The sequence below is a fragment of the Harpia harpyja genome, chromosome 3 (genome assembly GCF_026419915.1).
Source record: "Harpia harpyja isolate bHarHar1 chromosome 3, bHarHar1 primary haplotype, whole genome shotgun sequence".
NCBI classification, from domain to species: domain Eukaryota; kingdom Metazoa; phylum Chordata; class Aves; order Accipitriformes; family Accipitridae; genus Harpia; species Harpia harpyja.
In genome coordinates, this window is record NC_068942.1 from 71,194,903 (window position 1) to 71,221,181 (window position 26,279).

Here is a 26,279-nt window from a genome sequence, read left to right on the forward strand (position 1 = left end):
CCAGCACCATGCTGGATTTGCCCAGGGCATGCAGCATGTAGAAGGATGCATTCCTGGATGCAGGATGGAAATTCAGTGCTCAAACACATTTCAAAATATGTCCTGGAACCTTCAGGGCTTGGACCCATTAGTTGGGTTTAAAAGGAGTTATTTTGCTTTCCAGCAGTGTGCTCGGTGCCAGAGGATCTCTGCTCAGGGTCCCCTGTTCCTTCTCTTGGGGACCTCACTCCTGTCCCCTGGGCACCAGCACGAGGCGCAGTCCTGAGCAAACACTTCCCTCCCCATCCCCTCCGCTGAGCCGCCTGAGCTTGCTCCTTCCCTCTGCGCCCTGGCTGAGAGTTACAACACCCTCTTGGACCTACCTGGGGATTTATCACGTTATTCCCCATGGCGAGAGAGCGCATCTTCTCGTGGTACAAGGGGAAAGAGGTCTGGTGCTGGTGGCAGGGGTCCCCGGGGAGGGATGCAGGCAGGAACCCGACGGCTGGGGACAGTCATGCTGGCCCGCCTCTAACGAGAGTTGGGGCAGCAGCACCGAGGGGCCTTGTTAGCAGTGGCATTTGTGGCCTGGCGTGTGTCAAATACCATCAGCTGCCCGCAATGTCAGGCAGCGCTTCATTATGGGAGCAGGTCTGATGGGTGAGGCTGAAATTATGGAGATGTATGCAAATTTATGCAAATTTACACTCTACTGGGTTTCCAGTAGGGCTTGTTGGCATATTCCATAAGGAAGCAGCTATTTTAAGTTTATTATATTTTGTTCTAGTCTCTGGAAGACATAATCCCTTCTCAAAGGCCTGGGAATTCATCATTAGGTGCATCAGAGCCCTGATGAAGGGTGACGGCCAGCATGCGGCAGTGAGTCCGGCCCTGCTACCCCCCTGCCCTCAAAGAGACCTCGGGGATCAGGCAGTGCAAGCAGGCAGGACACAAAACACGAGCCAGGCAGGGAACAAGACCATCTCCATGGCCCTGGTTGCTGCCATCGCTTTGCAAGCGGGACAGAGCCGGGGCTGGGAGGAGGTCCGTGCTCGGGGACGCACCGCTGGGATTTCACCACTCGCATCTCTCCTGAGGGTGTCCCTCCGGCAGGACTGGGATGAAAAGCCACTTGTCCGGGCAGGAGCTTCTGCTGTGGCTGTCAGGCACCGGTGTCAGGCCGGACAATACCCTACAGCTGGGGGGGTTGGTGCGGACACGGAGGAGCACAGTCAGCCCGTGCGTTGCTTGCCGGTGAGGTGCTGGCGCAGGGATGTTACCATGGTGCCTGTGAGAGCAGCCGCGGCATCCGCCAGCCCTGCACCGCAGCTGGGTCTCGCTGCGGAGGGGGAGGCGTTCATATCTGTACAGGTGTTGTACTTGCTGCCTGTGAGAGTGTTTTTTGCTCTTTTCCTCCTTCAGATCAGTTCATCGCAAGTGACTGAATCTCCTCTAGCTTACAAGCCTTTGAATACACATATACACATGATTTATTTTTCCATGGCTGAGGCCAATGCGGTGCTGCATGCTGGAGGCCATTGCACCAGGCAGCCCATCACCCCAGAGCTGCCCCACACAAGAGGAGGGCTCAGGGCCATCCCCTAACGACACCCTTGCTGCTCATCCCGGAGCGAATCGCTTCCCTCCCTGTGCTATTTTTGGGCTCCATGCTCCAGGATCACGAGGGGTCTCGGTGGCTGCAACCCTGTGATGTGTGCTAAAGGTGAGAGGCAAGAGCATCCTGCGGCCACATGCTAGGGGAGGGAAAAGACAGCCCACTGGCAACAAGCACCATTGCACAAGACGGTGGCAGGATGGTCTCCTTCCCCTGCGAGCAGCCGAGGACCTCAGCTCTGTGTCCCGCCTGGGCATGGGCGGATTTCAGGCGTGTGCCCGTGTGGTGGGACATCCTCCAGGGACATGCAGCTGGCTGCATAGCCGGCACGGAGGGAGGCAGGCCGCCCTGCAGCACAGCTCACTGCCTGGTCACCCCTCCGTATTGGGGTGTATGGATTTGCTGCTGGCGAGGCTTCATTTTTAAAATGCATTAGCAGCTCGAGGTCACTTACAATAGAGGCTTTAATTAAAGTAGAGATCAATTTTTGTCAGCGTGCTAGCAGAGCACATTCTGTACTTTTCCTTCAGGAGCCACGTTCGCTTGCTCGTACAGAAAGCATTGCAGAGAGGGGGGAGCTCTGCAGAAAAAACTGAAGCACCAGAGTCAGTTTGCGACGTCGGGGGCCAACAGCTGCTGGAAAAACAGCTGTATCACTACCCTGCGCACCGGCGCACGCAGACAGCCCGCGGTGCAGGCAGGGTAACGCAATGGGTTTCGGTACGTAAGGGTCTCTCCTGGGATCCTGCCTAACCAAGGACTTTAATTCGCAGACATCTTTGGTAAGCAGTGCATTAGATGGGTGGTTTATACCACTGAGGCTGTGCGCAGCACGGCTGGGCACCTGATGGCTTTGTTTTGCTCTTGGTCCTGAGAGTCAAGGGTCCCCCGCTGTGGCAGACTAATGCAAAATGCATTAGTGTTAATGGCAAGATCTTAGGAGTCATTGCTTCCCAGGGTCTTAAAAGAAAAGGCAACCTGCACACTATTAATGGACACCAACTCGTGTCATTGTGCCTTCCCTCCACATGTGACAGCCGCCCACAGAAGTTGTGCAAAGCCAGATTCAGACAATGCAGCAGGCAGCAGGGCTCAAAATACCTCTGAGCCTACAGACACTTGGCCCACTGCATTTTTAAATTTTTTTGTTTTGTTTTGTTTCTTTTTAGCAGGAGGTAGCAGCAGCGAAAGGGAGGAGATTTGGCAGGGACTGGCACCACTGGAGTGCGGGAGGTGGCCGAGATGCTGCGGGATGGCAGCGGAGCTGTGGCCATCTCCTCCATCAGCACGCAGGGCTCCGCACTGCTCTTCCTCATGGGACCGCAGAGCAGGGACTGCGTAAGAAACTGGAAAGCAGGCGATGCTGCAAAAAGTCTGAGGGTTTTATCTATGAGAAAACAACCAATAAAGCTGCGTAGTCAGGTGACAAAAAAGTGCTGCAGCTTACCGGGGAGCAGGGAAAATATTTGCTGCAAGGACGGGGAACCGGCTGATTCCTGAGTTCATGTTCCTCCTCTGGCTGGAGCGCGGCATTGCAGCTCTCGCTTGCTGAGCACGTCCTGCTGTCTTCTGCTCCTGTCCTCGGCTAACCCTGCCGGCAACGCCAGTCTGAGCATCATTCGCCACTGGGACATGCTCTGCCAACGTTTGGCTTTCCCTGGCGTCCCGCAAGAGGCTCATCACCTCACGACCCCAGAAACACGTTTAGGAGGGCTTTGCAAGGGAGCACCGAGATCGCGCTGGCTCTTTCCAACCACCGTGCCTTCCCTCCTGCCTCCCCGGTGCAGTTCCTGCGCCCATGGCACCCCTTCCCCTGAACCAGAGCCCCTCCGACCCCACGCTGCTGCAGTGCCCTGCCGACGGGGCGCTGAGCCCAGGCCACGGGCCAGCAGCTCTCAAGCCCAAGGCTGCCGAGGAGGGATGTTAAGGGGAAATAGAGAGGGGACCCACAGCGACAGGAGTGCAAGCAGACAGGAGAAGGCGGTCCAGACCTGCTCCCACCATAACAGAAGGCAAGGGCTGGGCAGGTGAACGCTACTTTTTGGTATGTCCCCCTCACTTCTGCCTGCCGGAGCTGCTTCATACAGAGCAGGCAGAGCGTAGACTGGAACATGAGTTGCTCCAGCAGCCCAGCGTGCAAGAATACCATCTCTTTTTTTTCCCTTTTCCTTTTAAAATAGGCTAAACTCAGCAGCAAGACAAGGTTTGTGGTCATGATGTGACACCTTCCTTTGACTGTTACTTTGCTTAACTGCCCCTAACAGTGCAGTTCAGTTCCCACAGTCACATCTCCCTCAAAGGCTTCCCTGCTTCTCAGTGCTTTAGACTACCGTGCCAGCTTTTAAGATGTGTATGCATCTGCTTTCTCCCAGGGCTGCTAATCTGGTGCTGTGCAGAACGAGGGTGCCTGGACCTTCAGCATGTCCACGCTGAAGACCCCTCCCTGTGACTGAGCTGTGTTAAGCACTTACCCAGCAAACACAAAGTGAGTGTTTACGCACCCCCCCCAGCAGATCGCACCCATTTAGGAAGCTGTTTATTTTCAGCACATGTGCTGTGGGCAGAGGTGTTGGCAGATACATTTAGTTCTTGCATAGCAAGTGACACCAGGATGTATTCCAAAATACGCAGCCGTTTGGGGCAAAGATCTGTGCTAGAAGTGACCAAGTTCTGGTGAGTACACCCATCGCCCCAGCTTTGGGACCTGATGTAATGCCTCCATGAAAATGGAATGGGCAGAGGAACACAGAGACCAAATTATCCTTGTTCCTTGCAAAACTCAATTCCTCACTTGTGATACTAGACTGGTAGCCTCCAGGGAGAAGAAAGTGCACCGTCAGAAGAATATTTCACATCGAGTCTTGAATTTCTGCATTTCTGAAAGTTCTCCTAAGGGCTTAGGAGGACTCTTTAGGTAACCGGAATCGGAAGCCTTAAGGGAAGAGGTTTGCAAAGGGCTGTGGTACAGGACTTGAGGAGGAATTCTGCTTGGCCAGACTCGAGGGGGGAAAAAAAAAAAAAAAAAAAGAAAAGAATAATGTATTCATACTAAGCAATTAATTTATTTTTCTAGAAATGTTCTCCTGCTTAAATTATAACCTAGCCCTGGCACTGCTGAGTGCTATGATTTAATACCCCCATAATTAAAAACTTTGTTGTCATACGAAGTCCTCACTGCACAGAGAAAAATCAGCTCAAGAGCAGTAGAAATGTTTTTTAAAAGTCAAAGGCTGATTAGCACGAATACTTGAGAAGGCTTCCAGCACACAGCCCTCAAACCTCCTGTCAGCTATCACCCCTATCCCCAGGGCAGAGTGCAGGTGCACTTTCCCAACCAGCCCCACTTCAGCCTGCTGGCCTTGCCCAGGTGGGTTTGGTCAAGCGAGGAACAACAGCATCCATGCCTTTCAACATGCACCTAGGCCTTCCCCATTTAAATAACCTGGAGTAGGATGGGCAAGACAAAGCAAGAAGTAATCCAGGAGCACTTAGGCACTCCATAAGGCATGAGGGACGCTTACCCAGGGCACACTAGAGATGTTGGCTCTGTTCTGGTACAGTGAGCTCTGTGGTGCTCAAATACTGGAGTATGAGGGGAGCTTTAAAAAAATCCCCTCTATCAGGGGCTGCACCATTCACACACTCGTCCTTGAAATGTTCCCAAGTGTTTCTTTGCGACTACTGCTTTGACAAGAAGTCAAAAGTCTTTATTGTTTTATCACACTTAAGTTGCTGGAATAGATCCTGCAGCCTCCTTACTATGCTTTGGCCATAAGGAAATAGTCACATAAATAATTTAAAAATGAATTAATGGGGCCAGCGACTCGATGAAATGACAACTCTAACACAAACCGAGGGCACAAAATTTCAACACTGTATTCCACCAAAAGGACTTCCATCACTCCTGAACATGCATTTACGTGCAGAAACACACACCTTTCTCATAGCGTTCAGGTACGGAGCTTCAAAGTATCTTTCGGTTTATGTAAACTGTCCATGTGAACAAAGTGAACCTACCATGAAACTAAAGCAAGTGTCAGCGGTGGACTGTTTTCACATGTCAAGACAGACGACTATGAACTTTAAAACCTCCCTCTTCTGCTTTATTGACAGGTAAATTGTTCAAAAATGTTCTCACAATTCAATAATTACAAAGACTTAGACTTACATTAAAAAAGTAAAAACCAGAAAACCCCCAAAGCAGTAGTGTCCAGCTCTAACTGAGCCCCTTTATCAAGAATCTGAGAAAAAGAGCAAGTACTGTCGAACACTTAACATAACAGGATTAAATGTTGACTAGAACACTCAGTTTAAACTAAAGATAAGTGCACATCCTATACAGTGTTTCAGAAAAGAACATTAGCCGTTGGTATATCATTAGCCCATTTAAACCAAATTTTAAATAAGTGACATCCAACTGTCATAAAATTGGCACAGAAGGCACACTAGTGTGACAATGACAAACTGGATATGCCAGCCACTGAATTAATTACAAGCTTTTAATGAAACATGGTCACAAATCTTTGATTACTAAATGTATAATACATGGAAGCATGAGATTAAATATACACGCAAAACATCACCACTGCACGTGGGCCATAGCAAAATATACAGGAGTGTGTTGTGCATTTTTCTACATGATCAATACTTGATTAATAATCATGGGGTCTTCATGCAGGTGAGGATACAAGTAATGAGAAAAGCAGCACCCCCAGTTACACATCCTTCACGTTCCACTTTGGTAACCAATACAACAGACTGATGTTTTAGTGCGATATAGTCCCTTAGATCAAGCAGACTTCGAGGGCAATGCGTCCATGGGAAGGCTTGCTAGCTAAACAATGTAGTGTGTCCTTACACCAAAAAACCCAGGAGAAACAGCTTCTCAGAAGGAGATAGGCAGGAACTAGGAGTAAAATTTTTTTCACAGCAGTAGTTACCAATATTTTGAAAGCCCTGACTAATGACTGATTGATGAGGACTAAAAAGCAGGGTATGGGTAAAAGATAACTGGCAGTAGTCCTATGTACAAGACTAAAAAGTTGGTAGAAAGATAGAAAGACAGTTATGCAGCTGTATATGTAATGGCTAAATGAATTAAAAGGCCACAAAACTATAACCAACTTTTTTTTTTTTTACTTCCTGGTGATTCTATTGATGTTGGAAACAACCTACAGCTTCCTAGCATTCTCCTTAAGATTTAGGAAACAAACAGTTATGGGAAAAAGGGAGAAGTGTATTCATCTGAGGATGTAACTAGACCTGCTCGCATTTCCTATTTAGAGGTCCAAATTGTGTCTAAAAGGATTTCCTGCTAATGAGACATTACATCATTCTATAGAAAAATAATATTCCTGATATTGTAGCAACATTATCAGTATCTCTCTCTATTTCTTCTTCAGCATAAGAATAAGACTATTTACTGGTGGCCTTAAATGCTCCTATGCAATAAAACTGTCACAGCTGTGCAGAAAGGAATCAACCGTAACTGAGCAGTGAACAATTCTGCATAAAAAGCTCAATCGCTATTTAGTAAAGAATTTTCTTCAATAGTTGTATCTACAATCTGGATATATAATTATTCTTGTACAACACTAGAGATTCAGTGTCAGTCTTGGCACTAGCATCTGAGACAGCTTTGCCCTGCTCTTGAATACTCCACGGAGTAGTGGATGATTGAAGCCAGAACGGTGAAAGTGGTAGTGTTATGCGTCACAGGTTGACTGGTCCAGTCCATCTAGTGTAAGCTGATTCCTATGAGGAGAGTTGGGACTTGGGGGACCACTTGGATTTGAGCTGTTGGATGGAGTAGAGTGTTTCGTGGAGTCTGAATCAGGCTGTTAACAAGAAACATAAAAAAAAAAAATTATGCTTACTTAAAATCAATTCTTTACACTCAAAAGCTTTCAAAGGCACTCAAAAATTAGGGTGAGCAACACCTACGCAGCAGCGTGTATTAGATTCATTTCATAGCTAAATATTCATGCAAATACTTCCATTATCGTCAACAGGCTGTAGTGCAGTCCTGAAGGTGACCTTCTGACTTCACAGGGATTATGGCAAAGTATGTGGAAATTGCTACATCTCAGTCTCCTCTCCTTTAGCCGTTGCAAAGCTTTCCTGATGGAACACATCTGTCTGTCCACTGTTGTTCTGGGTTTACCCGCCTGTGTTTTTTAAGCAATTTTTATAGCCCAGGAGTAGATTTATCCGCCCATATAAACATGTAAACAATTACGGTCAAATCATCTTCACTTTGGTGAGAAGGAAGGAAACAAGCATATGAACTGTTTACAAAACAGCAACAGTGGCAAGCATATGAAGTGCCTGACAAAAGAGTGAAGGTTGCCAAGTATCAGGCTGGAGATCTGGAAACAGAATATACTTACTGGAGACTCCCTACGTCAATATCTAATAAAGACAGTCTATCTACAGTTGTTTCCCCAGCGTTAGACTGGTTGTTGGATATTTGCCTTCACAGACTCCTCTCACTTCAACAGGATGGCTGGCAAGTTTCCCACTATTTTGGTGAGTTACAACTCTGAGCACTGCACACATTCACAGCTAATGAAATACTGCACAGGAAAAACTGGTACCATCGCAGCAAGTTATTTTCAAGAAAGGGAATATATATTTAATGAATAGCTTGAAAGGTAACATCCTTCAAGAATGCTGTTCACAAGGTTTTGCATGGCTCAAACAATAATAAGATCATCAATAACAGGATTATCCTAACATGATCCTGTTCATTCTGTGATAAAGCCATAAGCCATGGGAAAAATAGTATAAAGCCAAAAGGTGTTATTAGAGCCTCCTTTTTTTAATTTAAGAAGTCATAAGAAATTCTAAGATCTACCAAAAAAGAAAATGTAAAAACCTCAGAATCCACCACTACTTGTGCCTACAAACAGCAATTATCATTACAGCATGGAATGTAATGGAATTTGGGAAGGATGCTGCAGAATAAGTCAACTGACATAGTCCATCACCAGCACCTTTGAAAATCAAGACAGTTTTAAAAATACCTGTGTTTAGAGATCCCTATTTTCACATGCTTTTAATGGCTTACTCAAGGTGACAAAGGAAGTCAGAGCACAGCTGTGATCAGAACTCTGGACAAATGCTTTGAGTTGGGGTGTACTAAGGCATCCTGCAAAGGTCTGGCTTCAGGAAAACACCCTTCAAAATCCAGAACATTACATGGGCCTATAGTTGGGTACGAAAAAGCACTAAAAAGATGCAAAGATCTTGATCTAGGAGTTTGCTTCCCAGGAATGATTCCTAACACTTTCCTTGCACAGGCAGTGCTTGAGCAAAGCTTGGAAGAAGCTACACCCATGATAAATCAAGGAAGCAAAAATCATACATCTTCTCCCCTTAGATTCAGGGACACCAGTTTTGTACAGCCAGGACACTTTCAGTTTGGTGACTACTGGCACATACTTTTACTCTTGCTAAAAGCAGCTTTACGTGTTTTAAAATATGATTTCTTCTCAAGTTACATGACAAAAAGTCTTCCTTAAGGCAGCACAGAAAATTACTTAACTAGTCGTATTACTTTGCTATTCTACGCTAATAGCCCAGAGAACATTTTTAGGAGCTTTGAGGACATTTCATCAATTAGTCACATTTCCCTTGTCTACAAAGCTTAATCCAAGACATAATACACTTCTTAAAATATCACCATAAAAAGATCTTTTCACAGCTTTGCTTTTTTGCTGGCATATCTAACTTGCAAACATGTATTACAGGCTGGGGGAAATATTTGTGGAAGGAAAACATCATCAAAATCATGGTCTTTATGAAGTATTTCCTCAGAAATTTAATTTATTGGAAAAAAAAAAAACCATCTATGGCAACCAGACATCGTCAGTCTCCATTTAATAAAAGCTACTTTACCTCTTTGTCAAACTCCTGGTCAGGATCGGACATACTTCGGGAAGGCATGGCTCCTCCCACATCACTGCCACCTATAGAGAAAGAGGGAAAAAAGGCAGGTTTACACCTCTTGTTGAAGCCATAAATTACAGCTCAGAACTGACAAGCTTGCTTCCAGCCTTACTTGACGAGGGCCATGAAATATAGGTTTTGTTTCTCTGCTGCTGCTGCTGCTGCCGCGAGAGGTTAGCTGTAGGTGGACATGGTTTTTCATCCTGTGCAGCAGGTAGGACACTCTACAGTTGAAATGAAACACCTTGTTAGCCAGCAACAAAAGCTATCCAACTAGGAGTTGTAACTCATGAAAACTTTACTGTGCTTTTGAAGCTATTACAACCCAGTGTTGGTAGAAAAACTCTGAACTTACTTGACCACATCCACATATTTTCAGTAACAGACACAAACCCTGAGAAAGACAGAGAAAGAACTAAGCCCCATAGCAGCCACTGGAACCTGTCAGCCAGCAAACCCTCTATGAAGGGGCAGGGACAGTACCAACCGTGCTGCTTTCCTTCCTCCTCCTGCTGAAAGGACAAATACATTACCCTCATCTGGGCTAGCTGAGAAGGACAAAAGAAAACCTGACTAGCAGCTATAAAATGGAGGGTACAAAACATAAAAGTGTATCTTCACACCTTCCTCTCATGGATTTAACACTAAAATAGCTCAACAAAATGCTGTATTTTTAAAATACAAAACAAAAATAATGCTATAAAGCACTGCAACTTACATGCATCTTAGTTACCTCCACAGCATTAGTTTTTTCCCCTTTGTTTCTGCTCTAGAATTGGCGAAGTGCCACAAGCACACCATTCCAGTTCCTAACAGTCTGCAGCTACTCCTACCCTTGCTAGGGAAGCAGAAGAGGGACAGGAAGAGGAAGAAAGCAGAGGGGAGCCTTGCAGTGAGGAATGGTCACTCTGGAGAAGTGTGATAGACGTGCTCAAAGCCTGTTGGAGGTGATATCAGAGCAGAATGTTGAGAGGATGAGGGGGAAGGAAATTCATTCTGTTATTTTAAGAAGACAAACAAGAAAAAGGAAGGAGGAGAGACTGATTATTTACAAAACTACTAACAAGCTGTTGGCAGTGATATCTATTTCTTTCAGTGTCTCATTCATAAGTCAGCTATAAGTCAGCAGTATTTCCTTGCACAGGATTTAGAAGCATTGCACATCAGGAAGGCTCACCTTTCTCAAAATGATTAAAAGAAGAATTTGGTACAGAGAGAATACTTGAACCCCATACAGCTCAGCTTCACAGTTTTTCTGAGCACAAACAAATGCACATATATCTCCCTCCCTTTTAAATGTATTTTACCAGTGGGAGATCCATGAGAACCTGCATTCCATCTCCTGGTCCCATATGAGCCACATGGTTGAAATTTGTTGGGTTAGAAATCATCTTTGACCTTAGCTCAGGGTCTCTAAGCATTTCCCTAAAAGAACAGAGTGATTTTTACTATTAGCATTCTCAGTGTCTGCATGTCATCATGTATATTAAGTTACATAGCACAATTAAATTCTTACCGCCTTTGTTGTAATCGCTCTTCCTCGGGAACCTTAAATACAAATCTTCTTTTGCTCCTAGTTCGAAGCATTTGCTTCTTGCTATTGTCAGATGTTTCTGGTACACTGAGGACAGCTCCTGCTGCAATATCACAATGGAATTTTACATACATAGGTACATGTTGACCCAGATGCATTCAATACAAGTTTCATCTCATGCAAAGGTAACATTGCTTAAAATTACCCAGTTAGCTTTGTATCATTTTCCTGTATCTCCCCTTGCTCAGTACTCACCTGCAAACTTGTTCTTGAAATATATTAGTCTTGGTGGCTCGCAGTTAAGGAGATTCAGCGTGCCGTCCATGTTTAATGGTCTGATCTGTTTTGAGGAAGGAGACAGAGAATTAACTCAAGCCTAGCATACACACTGAAGAAACATCTCATTTGGAATTAACCCAGTTAAGTTCTATATTCAAAGAAAATTACTTACCCTTCGCAGGCCAATAGTCTGGACCCATTCCATAGTGTTAACATCAAATACATCAACACCATACTCGCTATACACTGTTACATACGAAGAATTGCAACCTGCACAGATTAAAAAAACAGAAAACCCTAATATGGTTTTGGTAGTCCAGAACTATATATACGTGAGCAAATTTCAATAGTTACATGTTTTCTACTACATGCAAGATACATTTTAAAAGAATTTTCCCCAGCCTCACTTTCAAACAGATACTTTTGTGATAATAGATTTGCTAACAACTGCCAGCATCATGAAATATTTGATTTTGACCCTTTCAGTATTTTTAAACTTCAAATTATGATTTCATGAAATTGCAAAATGGCATCTGAAGTTTTCAGATGCATACAAATTTGCTACTTGGTAGGAACTGAGCAGCTAGCTTTTCTACAGATGCAGATTACTTCATTTCGGAAGCAGCAAACTAACTATACATCTGCTGCATGCAGGGGAAAAGAGAGGGCCACCATCTGTGAGGTGGGTCATGAAGTCATGATGCGGATCTGTTCTCAATTTCCTTCCTCTTTTGCGAACAATTATCCAGCTTTAGATATTCATGTATGGGTTGCTTTCATCAGGTTAACAGAAAAATGTCAATGCTTAAAGCCCACAACCCATTTTCTCTTTTCAACTTTTTTTTTAAAAGCATAAAAGGCATCAGCAGACAAGTTCATTTTAGGTCAAACTAAAAGCAGAGATCCCTGGAGCTTCATATCAACACACTTCTGCTCATGTAAAGACTGTGTCCTGATGTAAAGAGCAGTTACTAGAAATTTATGTCATTTAATAAAGAACTGCTTCAATAAACAAAGGGAAAATAACCCAGTAGGATACTAAACACATCACAGAATCTTCTTGTAAGATCTGAAGTAAGGTTGTGGTGCTATTTTTAAAATTCATTCACAGAAAGTCTTGGACAGCTATCATAAATATGCATCCCAGCAGTGATTTATAGTCAAGTATTTATTACACGGGGTCACAGTTGGCTTGGATGTCCAAATCAAGGGAGACCACTGAGCATCAGACAGAAACACCAACTGCTTCTGCCTAGCCAGCTTGTAGCCAAGGCCAGCACTTACCAGTCAGAGCTGATGAGCTTGATCAGATCTCAACGATTCCCAGACAGACACGTCAGTGTCTGCACTGGGCTTGCCCACGCTACAGCTTTGAGACCCGCTGGCTCCAAGTCTTTGCACTCCACTGTACTCAAGCTAAGCAGCCCCACAATGCCTACACCGACTCAGAACAGAATTAGCACATTAAGCTGGTTTAACTGCAACCTAGACAGGCCACCCAATGTAAGAGAGTTGGCTGTCTTAGTGCAGACCTCGGCCTCTCCTAGCATGAGGGGACTGAATGCCCTAGAGACAAACTCTCCACCGTATCCTAAAACCTCTCTACAACATGGTCCTTTACCACAGCAGAAACTGCAATGGGGGAGAACCATTTCCACTTCAATGATGTCCTGATGGGACAGTTAAAAAAAGTCACCATCACTAGTGACAGATACCAGGACTAAGGAGGGAGGACAAGGCTAATGAAAAAGGAAGCAATCCAGTTTTCCTTTGGTAGCGGAACAAGTTGCTCTTTTCAAAACAGCCCTAGGCCAACACCACTCAGGATTGCACATACAAGAATGCTATAAAATCGTTTACAGTAAGAACAGCTTCTAATAATAACAGACAAAACCATTAACTAGCAAGCCTAGTTTGCTGAAATGCAAAATACTGTAAAGCTGATAAAGGAAAAGGAAACATTAGCTTTGGCTAATGGCGTTTTAAAGTAAATTTGCAACTGCATTGTTTCCTTGGGCCTTTGCTTCAGACTCCTGTACAGAATTAGGTCAGAGTAAAGCAAGCAAACAATTTCAGTTCAAGACAATTAAAATTAAACAAACTGCTATTAGAGCCTGGCCTGATCAAACCAACACGCACCTAACTGTTTGCTGTACTATTTAAACAAAAAGCTATTTCTTGCCTTCAATCATTCAAAACATTTTAATTGCTATTTGAGGTCCAAACAGAAATCCCCGTTTTATCATGAACTGCCTTTGACTACTGAATACTGAAAAATGCTCTGCATGTGCTTCTATCCTAACTAGCTGATAAACCAATGCTCCCAAAATGAGCAGAGCAGTTGAAAAGTCACCCTCCACCTGCCTATATTATTTTTGGAAATTCTCCCCCTAAAAATAAAACCAAAAGGTGAAAAATTGCTACCAGTTCTGCCAAAAGCAGTATTTTTACCTGTTACTTTGTTATCTTTATGAACCTTTAGAGTCACAGCTACACCATTTCTTCAACTTTCTATTGTACTTTGAGTACAGGATACAGAAGACATCCTACAGACAACTAGACATTTACACTCTCTAGGGGAGCAAAAATCTTTACAGAATTTCACAGACCGGTAGTCTTGCACTGTCCTGCATCCAGGACTACTCTCTGTAAAAGTTATTTTGCATTCCATTATTTGTTCTTCTGTGTCCTGTAACAAGACAGAGCTTCTTTTCTTGCAGCATCCAGGATCTCAGCCCAGGAGATCGCCAAGTCCAAAACTACCATCAGGAAGAACTATGTATGCTGTTAACTCATCAAAACTTGAACTGTAGATATTGAAAGACAAACCGAAGCAAAATAGAATACAGTGCTGATTATTTTTAGACAAGTAAAGCAGCAACAGGGATATGGCAACAGAAAAACATATACATACTACAGGCAACAGGAGTTGCAGGCCACATTAGTTCCTGCATGCGTGACCTTCGACCTTGCGAATCGACGTATACTCCCATATGGCTGAAGCAAAGCAGGTATTCCTCATTACTGAGCTCCACAGCACAAAGGGCATCAAAAGACTGCTGTGAGAGGAAGATAAGCGAGGGGTCATTAGGATTTACCAGGTTTATAGATTGTCCATCTCCCTGGATGGTCAACAGAGAGAACCCAGACTGGTAGCCAACACAGAGCTTGTCCTTGAACACTGCCATCCACTGTACAGTTCCTGGAGCCTGAATTTCACCAAATTTTTTGTGGAAAGGTTTAGTTCTGTGAATTTCATAGCAAAAAACCTGTCGTTTGACAGCCACAAACAAACAAGTTGAAGAACTCTTCTTTAGTGTTCCAGTTGTAATCAATTGGCAGCCTTTAGTTTCTGTAAGCTTAATGTCAAAGTTTCCTTCCGACCCATCCAGAGAGGCCCAGGGGTAAAGGTGAACATGGTGGTTCCGACCGCAGATGAGGATGATAATTTTCTCTTTGGGAGCAAGCTCTATCTGGTATACCTTCTTGCAGTCAGCAGCTCGGACTATCACTGCAAAGGAAATAACAGCTGCCATAAGTTAAACAAGAAAACCATCAGGCCTGGAAACACTGCAGTGTTACATACTGATGTCTGAAAGTGACTCTAAACACATACCAGATAAGAAAGAGCACTTATTACACATTTGATGCTCTGTTATTAATTTTCAGAACAAACAATGAAACAAAGCATTCCTGTAACTCTCTCTATGGATGGATACAAAGTCTCAGCAACACTTTTCAGGAAAAGGCTGCTTAACATCTGGGATAAACAGAAATAATTTTTTATATAAGATGATCTGTACTATCTATACACTGTAAGATGCTGTACCTTCTGAAATGGGTCCCACCTTCAGGAAAATATCAGTATCTTCAGTAAATTACGGAGGAAGACCAAATTAGCAGAACACAGAGAGAAGAAATATAAAGTATTTAATGCCGATAACTGAGGATACAATGCTGTACTGTTGGCAAATGTCTCAGCCAATAAAAAAGCAGTACAGTAAGTGGGTGTTAAACATTTACATGGAAAGGCAAAAAATTCTGTGTGTGATGGGGAAAGGATAAGAAGGAATGGGCTTAAGCTGTAGGAAGAGAGGTTTAGGACAGGCACCAGGAAAAGCTTTCTCACACTAAGGACTAGTCAGGCTACCCATGGAAGCTGGGGAGTTTCACTGTTCCCATGGAAGCTGAGGAGTTTCACTGTTTGAAGGGTTTTTTAAAAATGGGTTAGAGGCAGCTAAAGGGGTTAGGTACAATGTGTTCTGCTTTTAGGATCATGGGTATACAGGCACTTTCAAGAAAGCAGTTAGTATTTCATGGGGTACAAATAGAAGAGATTAAGCAATTCCAAACTAGGAAATATAATACACATAAGCCAATTATACTAAAACATCACTTTCACCTTTCTGTTAGCTGAATGCATTCAAAATATTTGTAAATGATAATTAAAAAAAAAAAAGAAATATTAACTGGAGATTATATGCGTTTTTTCAGTAATAGTTGAGTAACCTAGCCAAGTTAGCAAATTCTGTAAACTTTGTAACAAGACTTTAGCTGTTTAGATCACAAAGTCAAGTGCTTTTGTGGCATCCCCCCACTTGCACAAATAGATGATATGTCTGAAGAAATGTTCTATGAAATAACCAGCTGTTGGAACTTTGCCGCAGAGACAAGATTTTTTTTCCCTAACTCCAACTCCAGCTTACAGTTTAGTTTGTCAAGAACTAAGTGATATCCAGACCAAAGACCTTTGATATAAGCAGCTGGCAGTTAATTAACACTGAAAATTACAACTGCCATAAAATGAAAAAGAGATTACAATTTATAAAAATGGTATTAACACACAGGAACCACCCACAGAAAACTCCTGCAAAACATCCTTTAACTTAAAACCAAAATTGATAATTTATTTTCACATTTACATATGACATGGTGATGCAGATAATCATTCCTTTATGAAATGACCTTTCGAATTAAATGTACAATTTTCTTTTATGCAAGAAGCTGTACTGGAATCTCTGGAATTATCTGCATCTAAAGTTATGTTTATATCTAAGTACTTACAGAATTGTGACCACTGGAAGTTTACTCGAAGGAATGGCATTTATTACTGCTAAAAAGAATTTCAAGTATCTGCTGTCTCCATGTATAAAGCAGTTTCTCCTGGAATTGGGCAATGGCTTATTCTAAGCAAGAGGAAGCAATAATATTTTGCTTTTTGCCCAAAACCCACATCCCTGACTTCATTCGATTTTGAAAGTCAATTAAGTCTTTAAAAATCTGTATTCACTGCTTTATTTTACATTGAAATCCAAGTTTTAGCGTAACTGCAATCCAACTTTCAAATAGCCACAAACTAAATTGCATTGAAAAAGGAAATTCAAACTCTTCCATCAAGGCTAAAATTGAAGAAATATCCTTTTTGATATTTGAGTGACAATGACTAAAAACAATCAAAGGGATATTTCAGGAGCATCTCAGTGATTTTGCCAAAGTTGGAAAAGACACCTTTTAATTTTACAAATCTGTATCACTGACCTCAACATCCTCAACACCCAGATAGTTAAGGACACCTGAAGAACATAAGCTCAGAGGTTATAAATATAGGTGAAGAAAGCATTAGGTATTTTGTTAGAAACAATCCTATCAGAGTGCCAAGACTGTTAGCTCTTGTACTACAAAAAGTATGGATTTAGAGTGTTGTCTAAATTTAGAGTGCCTCAGGATTTATAAGAAAGCACGGATTTCACAAGGTATGCTTGGTGCTTTTAAAGTCAGAGAGAAAGAAATAACTAATATTTCCTATGGTAACTTGGAAAAGGATATAAATAGTAGTAGATTATTGTATTTTAAATCTTGGTTGCTTCTCAGAAGTATATTACTTCTACAAATTCAGTTTAAGTCAACTAGGTTTTTTTTTTGTTTTTTTTTTTCATTTGTGTGTTCAAAATAAGAATACCTTATTTTGGAAGCAGATTGAAAAATGAACCAGACTTGTTCTTCGCTTTTCTATGTTTAAAATTGCATTTTGTAGGTATTGACCCCAAACGATCCCCATGCTCATGTCCTAGTAATCCTTTGGGCCTCCATGCTTTCCCCACCATACCAAGGCACATCTCCCATTGTTATTTCTGTTTGTGCTCAGTATATCAGGTTAAAGGGAAAAATGCTTCCCTTACTCCCTAGCTGCGATGCCTAATAATTCAACAATAGAGGGATATGACTGTGCTGCCCAGTGACTACACAGCACACACTTTGCTGTGGTACCTGGAGCACACTCTGTGTGAACTTCTGGAAGGGACACGGTAAGTCTTCAGAAAGACTAGGCTAAACTGATCCCATTTTTCCCAAAGCAGAGGGCAGAGTGTATTAAGAACAGGAAGGAAAAAGCAGGTTTCAGGAGGAAACATAGGATCAGGAAATAAAGAGATAATAGAAAGGGGAAAGCAAGGCATTTGCTTTGGCCATCATTGGTCTGAAACAGAATGTGAGTGGTTGTCAAATTTCTGGAAGAAACAGACAACAATATGTGGTGGCTTTAATGGAAAGTCTACAAACTCTTGTGTTGCTTGCACTGGCTGTCTAACTTTGAATTCATGGCAGTTTAAGTCCTCTGATGGTGCAGGTCAGAACAAGTCTGTTTCCATGTCAAGTTTTTCTCACTCAGTTCAAGTTCTATTTAGTGAGTGCCTGACAATTTGCTGTGCATCAACTGCTGCTGTGTGTGCTGTGCGTGCTCTGTGTGCTGAAGCATTTTGCTACCTGCTGTGGGAACACAGTTAAGGTGAGAATGTGTCAGAATATGCCCAGTAACTCATCTCTTTAATTTCAAACTGAAATTTCAACTGAATGTAATGATAATGACCAAATTAGTGCTTGTATCTCACATTCACTTTTCCTTCTCATCAATTAACTGAGTGCTTAATACTTACTATACATGAAGGGCTGTTGTGTAACCTATATTATAACACCACTAGAAGTTATGGAGCTCATTATTCTGTATGTAATTACTGCATGCATTATGGCCTAACTTACCGTCACGGGTCACCTCTATCACATACAGTCCTTCTTCTGAACCAATTGCTATTCTATCTCGATCTAAACCAGGAGGGAGAAAAAAGGCTATTAATTCAGCTACACTTAATCTTGTCTCTAAAACAGACTGTTTGCTTTGAACAGCTGGAAAAATTTCTGGACAAACAGATTTTCAACAGCAAATCAATTTTGCTTAAGTTCACACAGTCTGCCAAAAGCATGCTATATACCATATTGCTAAAACAACCTGTTAAACAACTAAACAGTATTATTTACTCCAAGTGGATGAAGAAATTTGAATATTGATGCAAGATTAGCATTTCCCCCCCCCATTATTAAATTCCTATGAAGGAATTCAGCTGAGGAATTTATTTCAAGGTGTCAGTGCTCTCATTACAGAAGCCCATGTAAAAGCTCCAACAACCCTCACACACTTAAAAAGTTAAACCAAACATACCTACAATAGCAGCAGCTAAACTTGCTTTAATAAGAGGCAGCGTACTGTCATAGGCTTCTTGTGGAATATGCACAACCTGGTTTTTCAGTCTGTTTTTGTGCAGGATAGACTGCAACCCTTCTAGGATTCCAACCCACTTTCTCTTCTCATTCTCATTTTCCGTCAGGATGAGTAGAGAACAAGACTTTGAAGGCAAACCTAAGAGAGAAGCTGTCACCTTTTAACAGATAGAGAAAGTGACATTAATAAGAGTAATAAAAGCCCTTTTTGTCAGTATTATATACTTCAGAACTGTGAAAGTAAAATACACTTTTTCATAACAATGTGATGGTGTACCTGAGGGGTATGCAACACAGCACACAGCTAATATGACCACAGTGCTTCGAAAAAAACCTGCACAAGCCACAGTGGTTTTGTCAGTTTTGCTTAATCATTCTGAATCCTAAAATATGGGCAAGAAATGCTACATTCTGTTGTGGTTTAACCCCAGGCAGCAACTAAGCACCATGCAGCTGCTCACTCACTCCCCCCCGCAGCGGGATGGGGGAAAGAATTGGAAGGAAGAAGGTAAAACTCGTGGGTTGAGATAAAAACAGTTTAATAGAACAGAAAGGAAGAAACTAATAGTGATAATAATAATAGTAACATGACAATCATAATAAAAGGGTTGGAATATACAAAACAAGTGATGTACAACGCAATTGCTCACCACTTGCTGACTGATGCCCAGTTAGTTCCTGAGCAGTGATCCCCCCAGGCCCACTCCCCCCAATTTATATACTGGGCATGACATCACATGGTATGGAATACCCCTTTGGCCAGTTTGGGTCAGCTGTCCTGGCTGTGTCCCCTCCCAACTTCTTGTGCCCCTCCAGCCTTCTTGCTGGCTGGGCATGAGAAGCTGAAAAATCCTTGACTTAGTCTAAACATTACTTAGCAACAACTGAAAACATCAGTGTGTTATCAACATTCTTCCCATACTGAATCCAAGACATAACACTATACCAGCTACTAGGAAGAAAATAAACTCTATCCCAGCCGAAACCAGGATAATTCCTTTACTACAATAATCAATACATGGCAGTAAAAGGCTCCTTCCTGCTCTGGAATTTCAGTAGCATGCCATAATTTGTCCTGATCCCTCCTCCCACCATCATCTAATAACTTACTGAAAATGACATACATGTTTTCCGAGTCAGATGCATTTAAACACAATGGCATTGCTATGATCAGTTCTAGATTTTGATTTTCCTGCTTAATTTTCAAAATATTTGTCCAGGGGGAAGAGCACATCATGTCTGCATTAAAAGCTCTGGAGGAAAGCAATGTTTTGAGACTGAAGTACTGCATTCTCCCACTTCCCCGTGTTAAAAGAAAATCACTATGGCTTCACTTAATTTTCAGGTAAATCATCCTTTACATCTCAAAGCAGAATGTATCCTGAATAGAAAAACTATCCAGGAACTTTCTGTTGCCCAAAGTATGCACTTACTAATTCTTAATATTAGTTTTGTGTCCTGTACGAAGAGATCAAAGGGTTTATGAGATCATGGGAACTGTGGCTTTCAGTCACAGACAAACAGGCCATCAGCCAGTATCAGCCCTCACAACAGACTTTTAGAATAACAACAGTTAAAGAGAAAAAAAGCAGCAGAAGGTGCAAAAGTGCAAACCTGAAAGCTGTAACTATTCATACATGTAATAACACACCTTCAGCCTATAGGCCTTTATAAGAAAATCATGGTAAAGATGGATGATGTGGTTATGCAACATACACTTTCTTAAAGAGTGAATTAAGCAATAACATTCATCTTAAAAGATAAAATATATCTGAAAATAAACTTGGGACAATAGGATGTGAAAGACAGAACTCCAGAAGTAAGAGAAAAGTGAAGAGCAATAGGAAAAGAACTGAGTAGCCTACAATTGCTCAAAGCTCTTATCACTCTGCATCAAGCTTTGTTCATGTCTAAACTGTAACTAAGCATTAATATTTTAAAGATGGATGGAGGCATAATGGATAATATTTCTGAATTTGAAAACCAAACCAAACCAGACTTCAGCTATGGTTTTCCCTTTGAAGTACCACCATGTATTACTTCTCAGTCTTTTGAAGGTGGCATCTTACATGCAGTCAAATGCAGAAAACGTGGGAGAAGTTGGTCATAATATACCTAGCATTATTCATCATACAAAAATCCAGTATTTACTATGAAACTCAAGGCTTCTTAAACGAAACTGCTAAGCTGTGGAAGGACTCCACTACAGACACTCTTACGCTATTATCAAAAATGTATTGATGGCAGCACTTAGACTGTAGTGTCTGGATGCCAGGATGGCCTAACATCCAGCTTTAAAAACTGGTTACCAAGGAGAGAATGTTGGAGTCTGAGACAAGTTCTTCCTCTTCCTGATTTCATGGGGGGTCTGAAGTGGCAATATTTTAGTGCTTGGCAGCATTCTGATATTGCTTTCTGCTGGTGGAAGATCCAAAAGAAATTAGAATCTGTCTTTGGTTGGCCACCAATATCATCCCGTGTTACGTGAAATAACAGATATGAAAGAAGGACCACATTTTTACACAGATGACATAAAGTAACAGTTTTAATTGTTGTGTAGAAGCCACTCTATGTCATTATGTCAGCAAGATACAAACCTAGAACTAAATGAAATTGAGAAAATAGACTCTCTTGCATTAGATATTAGTGGTTTCCAGTTTTAGAAATTCCTTCTTTTGAAGGGGGGCATAAAACTGAGAAAAGAGATGGACTTTGGCAGCACCTTCTCTGGTCCCTGTCAACAGGGTATCTAAATGGATATACTCACACACCAGGCTTCCAGTTAATTCATCAGATCCCTTTAGTAGGGGATAATCTGATCAAACCGTGGAGACATTTTGTCATATCTAGCCACACAAATATTCTTACATGGGGATATCTGACAAAAGTTTTTTTCTTAGATACCCCTTCAGTTAAAAACTGCAGGCAGAAATTAGAGCAGCAAGTCAGGCAGGCTAAACTGTATGGATGCTTTTTTCTTAAGCAAATCAACCACCATTCTGCATAGTTCATTTTCTCTCCTCAGAAGTCCCTTCCCATAGTATTCCACATTTGCTAATTTGAGAAGAGAGCAGGCAGATGAGAATAAAAAAAAAAATTAAAAATACATTTAGAAACAAGTAAGAGGAAAATTAAGGTAAAAGCAGTAGTAAACCAAAGGATGAAAATCCACTGCAGAAAATATTTCTATGAAAAAGCAAAAAAGCAAAGCCACAGAAGCATTCAAACACCCAAGACATTACCTAAGTAAAAGCCTAAAGGACCAAATGATTGGCACTGCATGTGACTGTCAGCTCTTTGGCTTCCATGTTCCATTGACTTGATTTTAAATGACTGAGGATCAGAGATGCTGAAAACAGTGAGTTTCTGTATTCAAATGCAAGGGATTATAGATATTGGCTACTAACATACTCTTCTCTGTATTTTATAACTCCAGATTAAATATAATTCACATAAAACCCAAGAAAGAAGTTCCTGTTGTTAAAAACTAAATACAGCATTCAGATATAATATTCTCTTTGATGTATGTTCTAAGATAATTATTTTCTCTTAATTTTTTTCTACTATACTTAAATATGAAATTAAGGAAACTAAAATTTCAAATGTATTTTTTAATACAAGACAATACATGGCAAACTAGAATCAGTGAGCACAACCTGGCTTCAACCTACTCTGTTACAGCATCAGTTCCTAAAGCTAGAGTCCTCCAAAGCTAAGAAAGAAAAACCAGGATCTGGTAATACCCATGGAAGTGGAGACAAAAATATACTGAATTATAATCAAGAAAATAAAAAAAGCCAAACTTGATATACAAGGAAGCAGCAAAAGGAGAACTTTGCTCTTTACAATTCAGTTATAAGAGAAGTATCATATTATTTATTCTTCTACACATTTCAGCACCCCTTGTAAATTCTTATACTTCTGCATAGCTTAATGAACATTTAATATGGATAACATACTTCACTATCAAAACAAAACATGGGTATTTAACTTGTATTTTCTTTAAGAGCAAATTGGTAACCATACCCTGAATATACAAGGGACGTCTTTACGAGTTGCATGTATTACATCCGATGCTAGGACAGAGCTCACACAAAAATCTTCATCTCTAGTAAGAAAGAGAGCAAGAGAATCACATACATGCACACACTAACATTATTCAGCAAAATCTAATTGATATCACAACTGTTTCAATAGCCTGCAATCTCCTAACACCGCACAGAGGTCACAACTGCCATCACTGCTTTATTATGCTCTAACCATCCTTGACCCAAACAACTCACAAGCTTTAGTTATGTTTCTACAGCAGTCAGTACATGTAACTCAGTCCACCTGAAGTTAAGTGGGGTGGCTTTGTGTAGTTTTGGTTTACCGACCACACCTACTCTACAATTAGCAGCAAGAATATTGCTCTTCCAGCCCAGCAGACACATTAGAAATGAATAATTCATACCTCAATGTGTAGCAAGAGAGGGGCCTTTGGAAAAAAAGAAAAATCACATAAAAAGCTCTTGGCAACATAATTATAGTTTGTGGGATTCAAATACGGGTTTTCAAAACACCTAGATTTTATTCTCTATTACAGTAAAATAAACAGACACCAGAACTTCTGCATTTCAGTGCTCCACCCCAGAGGGCTTGTCTACACAAGACTTTTAAAACTGAATTTGACCAAGTTGATCACCATAATTGCCAATTTTAGTGTAAAGATGACACTAATGCCTGAAACTTGCTCATGCTAGAATTCATAGCTGTGGTGGTTAACATCTATTAAAACATCTAAGAATCCTCAGAAGACAGACTCAAAGAGGCAGCTACAATAAGCAGATAAAGAATGGGACAGTTGGTATAATATCTGGCTGAGTTGCTTCAAGCAATGTACTGATGTGAATGCTGTTATTTGCAATACTTGCACGCTTCTGCTCCTGCTGCCAAAATGTCAGAGAGAGCTAACACTGATGGTTCTCAGAGAATAAATATGAGAACAGAACAGCAGTACTGATGCAACCCCACGGTACTACTGTCTGGAAAAAATATATATCAAGGTGCTTGTGAATGCAAACTTTATATTCAACAGAGATAAAAAGTGCTGTAACATGAAAAGGTATTACACTTTCTTGATAATTCCATAAATTGAAATTAAAAAAACTTCTTGGTTACTCTGATCAATGTAAGTCTCAGAACTTTTGTAGACAGCGTTCAGTGGTTCAAATGTTTCACCATGAAAAAACTCCTGTGAGAAGGCAGGGTCAGAGCCACTGGCATTGCAAATTACTTGGTGCTTTTCTGAAGACTACTTCAGTTTTTCTAATGTTCCTGAAATTACTGGCTATGGGATGATCTGTGACTCGATGTTGAGGTCAGAGTGCAGGGGAAAAAACAATCTACCAAATTCTATTTGTTTTCCATGTGTGCATATGGAATTCTAGGAAGAAGCATGCTAATACTGTAAATATTAGTGATTGTAATATAAGTGACTATAAAGTCACTTAAATGACTTGTTGTTGAGCCAACTTGTTCAGCCTAAACTTAGCTGCAGTCTATATACAGAAGACAGGTCTTCTCAGACCAGAGCTCTCATGATCTTCAAGTTTCCTGTGTACTATAAATATATATTCCTGTTAGGAAAAAAATACAGAGGATATCTACTCTGTCATAATAATACAAACCTGAGATCCAAGACTTGACTTGCAACAACTCCAGGCTGGGTGGATTTTCCTTCAGGCACATCATATAAGAACAGTTTACAGTCACAGACAACTGCATAAGCCCTCTGCCACCCTTTCTTAACTCCTGTAGGCTTTGGGACCTGTGTATAAATAACTGATTGCTTATTAAATGTAAGCACATGTAGGAGACACAAAAAGCAGGGACATTTAGAAAAGCTTATACTTAGATCAACGGAATTAGAACACGTTCTACTTGCCCTTCAAAACGGAGTGAAAAATGTCAAGTAATCAAGCAATCAGTTTTCCTCCCTTAAGTTCAACCATTCCCTGTTACAATTTAATAAGTATATTAGGCAGCACTAGGACAAACAATGGGGCTTGTATATTCCACAAATGCCAAAATGGTAAGAGTTTACCTTTTATATTATGCTTACATCAACACTGACAGAAATTCTTCCTTAAAGCATGCTTCTCCCCCCTCTCCTGCTGCTTATGAACATTGTAGCTACTAATCTACTAACCTTTAGCTCTTGTAGTAAAACCAACTGTTTCTCCCACATCTAAAGCAACGAAGGTTAAATAAGTTACATAAGATAGCACACAAAGCCTTACAGCTTTAGCACAATTCAGGAGATCTGTTTAAACATACTTGGAGGTTCCAAGCTGCATAGCTGTAAGTGAAGTTCAGTATTCTTCTCTTGTCCAAGAACAAAAGACTATTACCTTGACATAACCTTTATAGGCGGTTCCTATTCCTCTTTGCACATCTACTCCAAGGGGCCTTTTGGCTTGCTCAGGGGGTATGGGGCAGACCTGAGGTGCGCTATCCTTGCAGGAAACATGGCATGCAAATGAACACACTAAGTACAAAAGAGAAAATTCACAGTGAAATGCGTGTATGAGTCAATCATAACAGGAGATTAACGCAGTCTACCCTTATGCTCAGCAAATTAATTAATCACACTAAAATAGGCAGTCAAATATTGCAATAGCCCACTATGCTAAAGGAGTAGGACCTAGATATTGTATGAGACCCTCCAAAGTGCTTTTATTTTCTCTTTTAAGCCTATTACTTCCATAAAGGGCAGGAACTGAGTCCACATTTCAAGGCAACTTATGAAAGCACTGTCCAGAAGGAAAAGGAATTGGTCAGCCTCACTGGTGTTAAGCAGAAACTAACCCAGTCACAGAAGAGAAAAAGTATTAATAAAGGTGGAATAAAAATTACGGGGCAGTGATAGGGAACAAGATAAATATAGTAGGTGTTTAATTTGATCCAAGTATGCAAGAATACTGCAAAGACAAAGTAACACTAAATTGACCAAAAAATTAGAAAGGGTTCAACTAATAAACACAGGCAATAGACTTGAAAGCATAATAAAGTAGAAGCCAAGGGACAAGGACTGAAACGCTGTGTGGTGAAACGGGTATATCTATCTATCTATCTACCTCAGAGTTCAAATAAGGAGCAAACATCTATACTAATCGTTGCATTCTTTCTTACCATTTACACCACTTTGTACCACTTTGTGCTACACCAGCAAGGGACAGACATCTCTAAGTCCCTTATCTATACAGCACTTCACACAGAAGCACTACCAGAAAAAACTCAGAATGTACGCTACTTCACGAGACAGACTACCTAGAACTGCAGAACGAACTGACATGTTATATCGAGGAATCTGACCCACAGTTTATGGAC

General features: G+C 41.4%; 1 protein-coding gene across 17 annotated transcripts in view; it reads right to left on the reverse strand.

Annotated features, from left to right (window-relative positions):
• Positions 1 to 5,672: 5,672 nt before the first annotated feature.
• The window catches only part of CDC42BPB (CDC42 binding protein kinase beta), a 101,444-nt gene continuing 80,837 nt past the window's right edge, over positions 5,673 to 26,279 (reverse strand). For 7 of the 17 annotated variants that reach the window (XM_052783252.1, XM_052783246.1, XM_052783245.1 and 4 more), the window contains 14 exons: positions 25,301 to 25,437; positions 24,578 to 24,717; positions 23,362 to 23,385; positions 22,935 to 23,016; positions 18,850 to 19,066; positions 18,393 to 18,455; positions 14,272 to 14,868; positions 11,530 to 11,627; positions 11,334 to 11,418; positions 11,061 to 11,181; positions 10,852 to 10,969; positions 9,657 to 9,768; positions 9,494 to 9,564; positions 5,673 to 7,431 (listed from right to left, as the gene is read on the reverse strand). In XM_052783252.1, the coding sequence (XP_052639212.1) occupies positions 7,300 to 7,431; positions 9,494 to 9,564; positions 9,657 to 9,768; positions 10,852 to 10,969; positions 11,061 to 11,181; positions 11,334 to 11,418; positions 11,530 to 11,627; positions 14,272 to 14,868; positions 18,393 to 18,455; positions 18,850 to 19,066; positions 22,935 to 23,016; positions 23,362 to 23,385; positions 24,578 to 24,717; positions 25,301 to 25,437 (1,997 nt within the window). In that variant the 3' untranslated portion in view covers positions 5,673 to 7,299. Of the gene's footprint in view, positions 7,432 to 9,493; positions 9,565 to 9,656; positions 9,769 to 9,899; positions 9,939 to 10,851; positions 10,970 to 11,060; positions 11,182 to 11,333; positions 11,419 to 11,529; positions 11,628 to 14,271; positions 14,869 to 18,392; positions 18,456 to 18,849; positions 19,067 to 22,934; positions 23,017 to 23,361; positions 23,386 to 24,577; positions 24,718 to 25,300; positions 25,438 to 26,279 lie in introns of those variants that run through there. The other 10 variants (XM_052783253.1, XM_052783251.1, XM_052783244.1 and 7 more) reach the window with 6 other exon arrangements.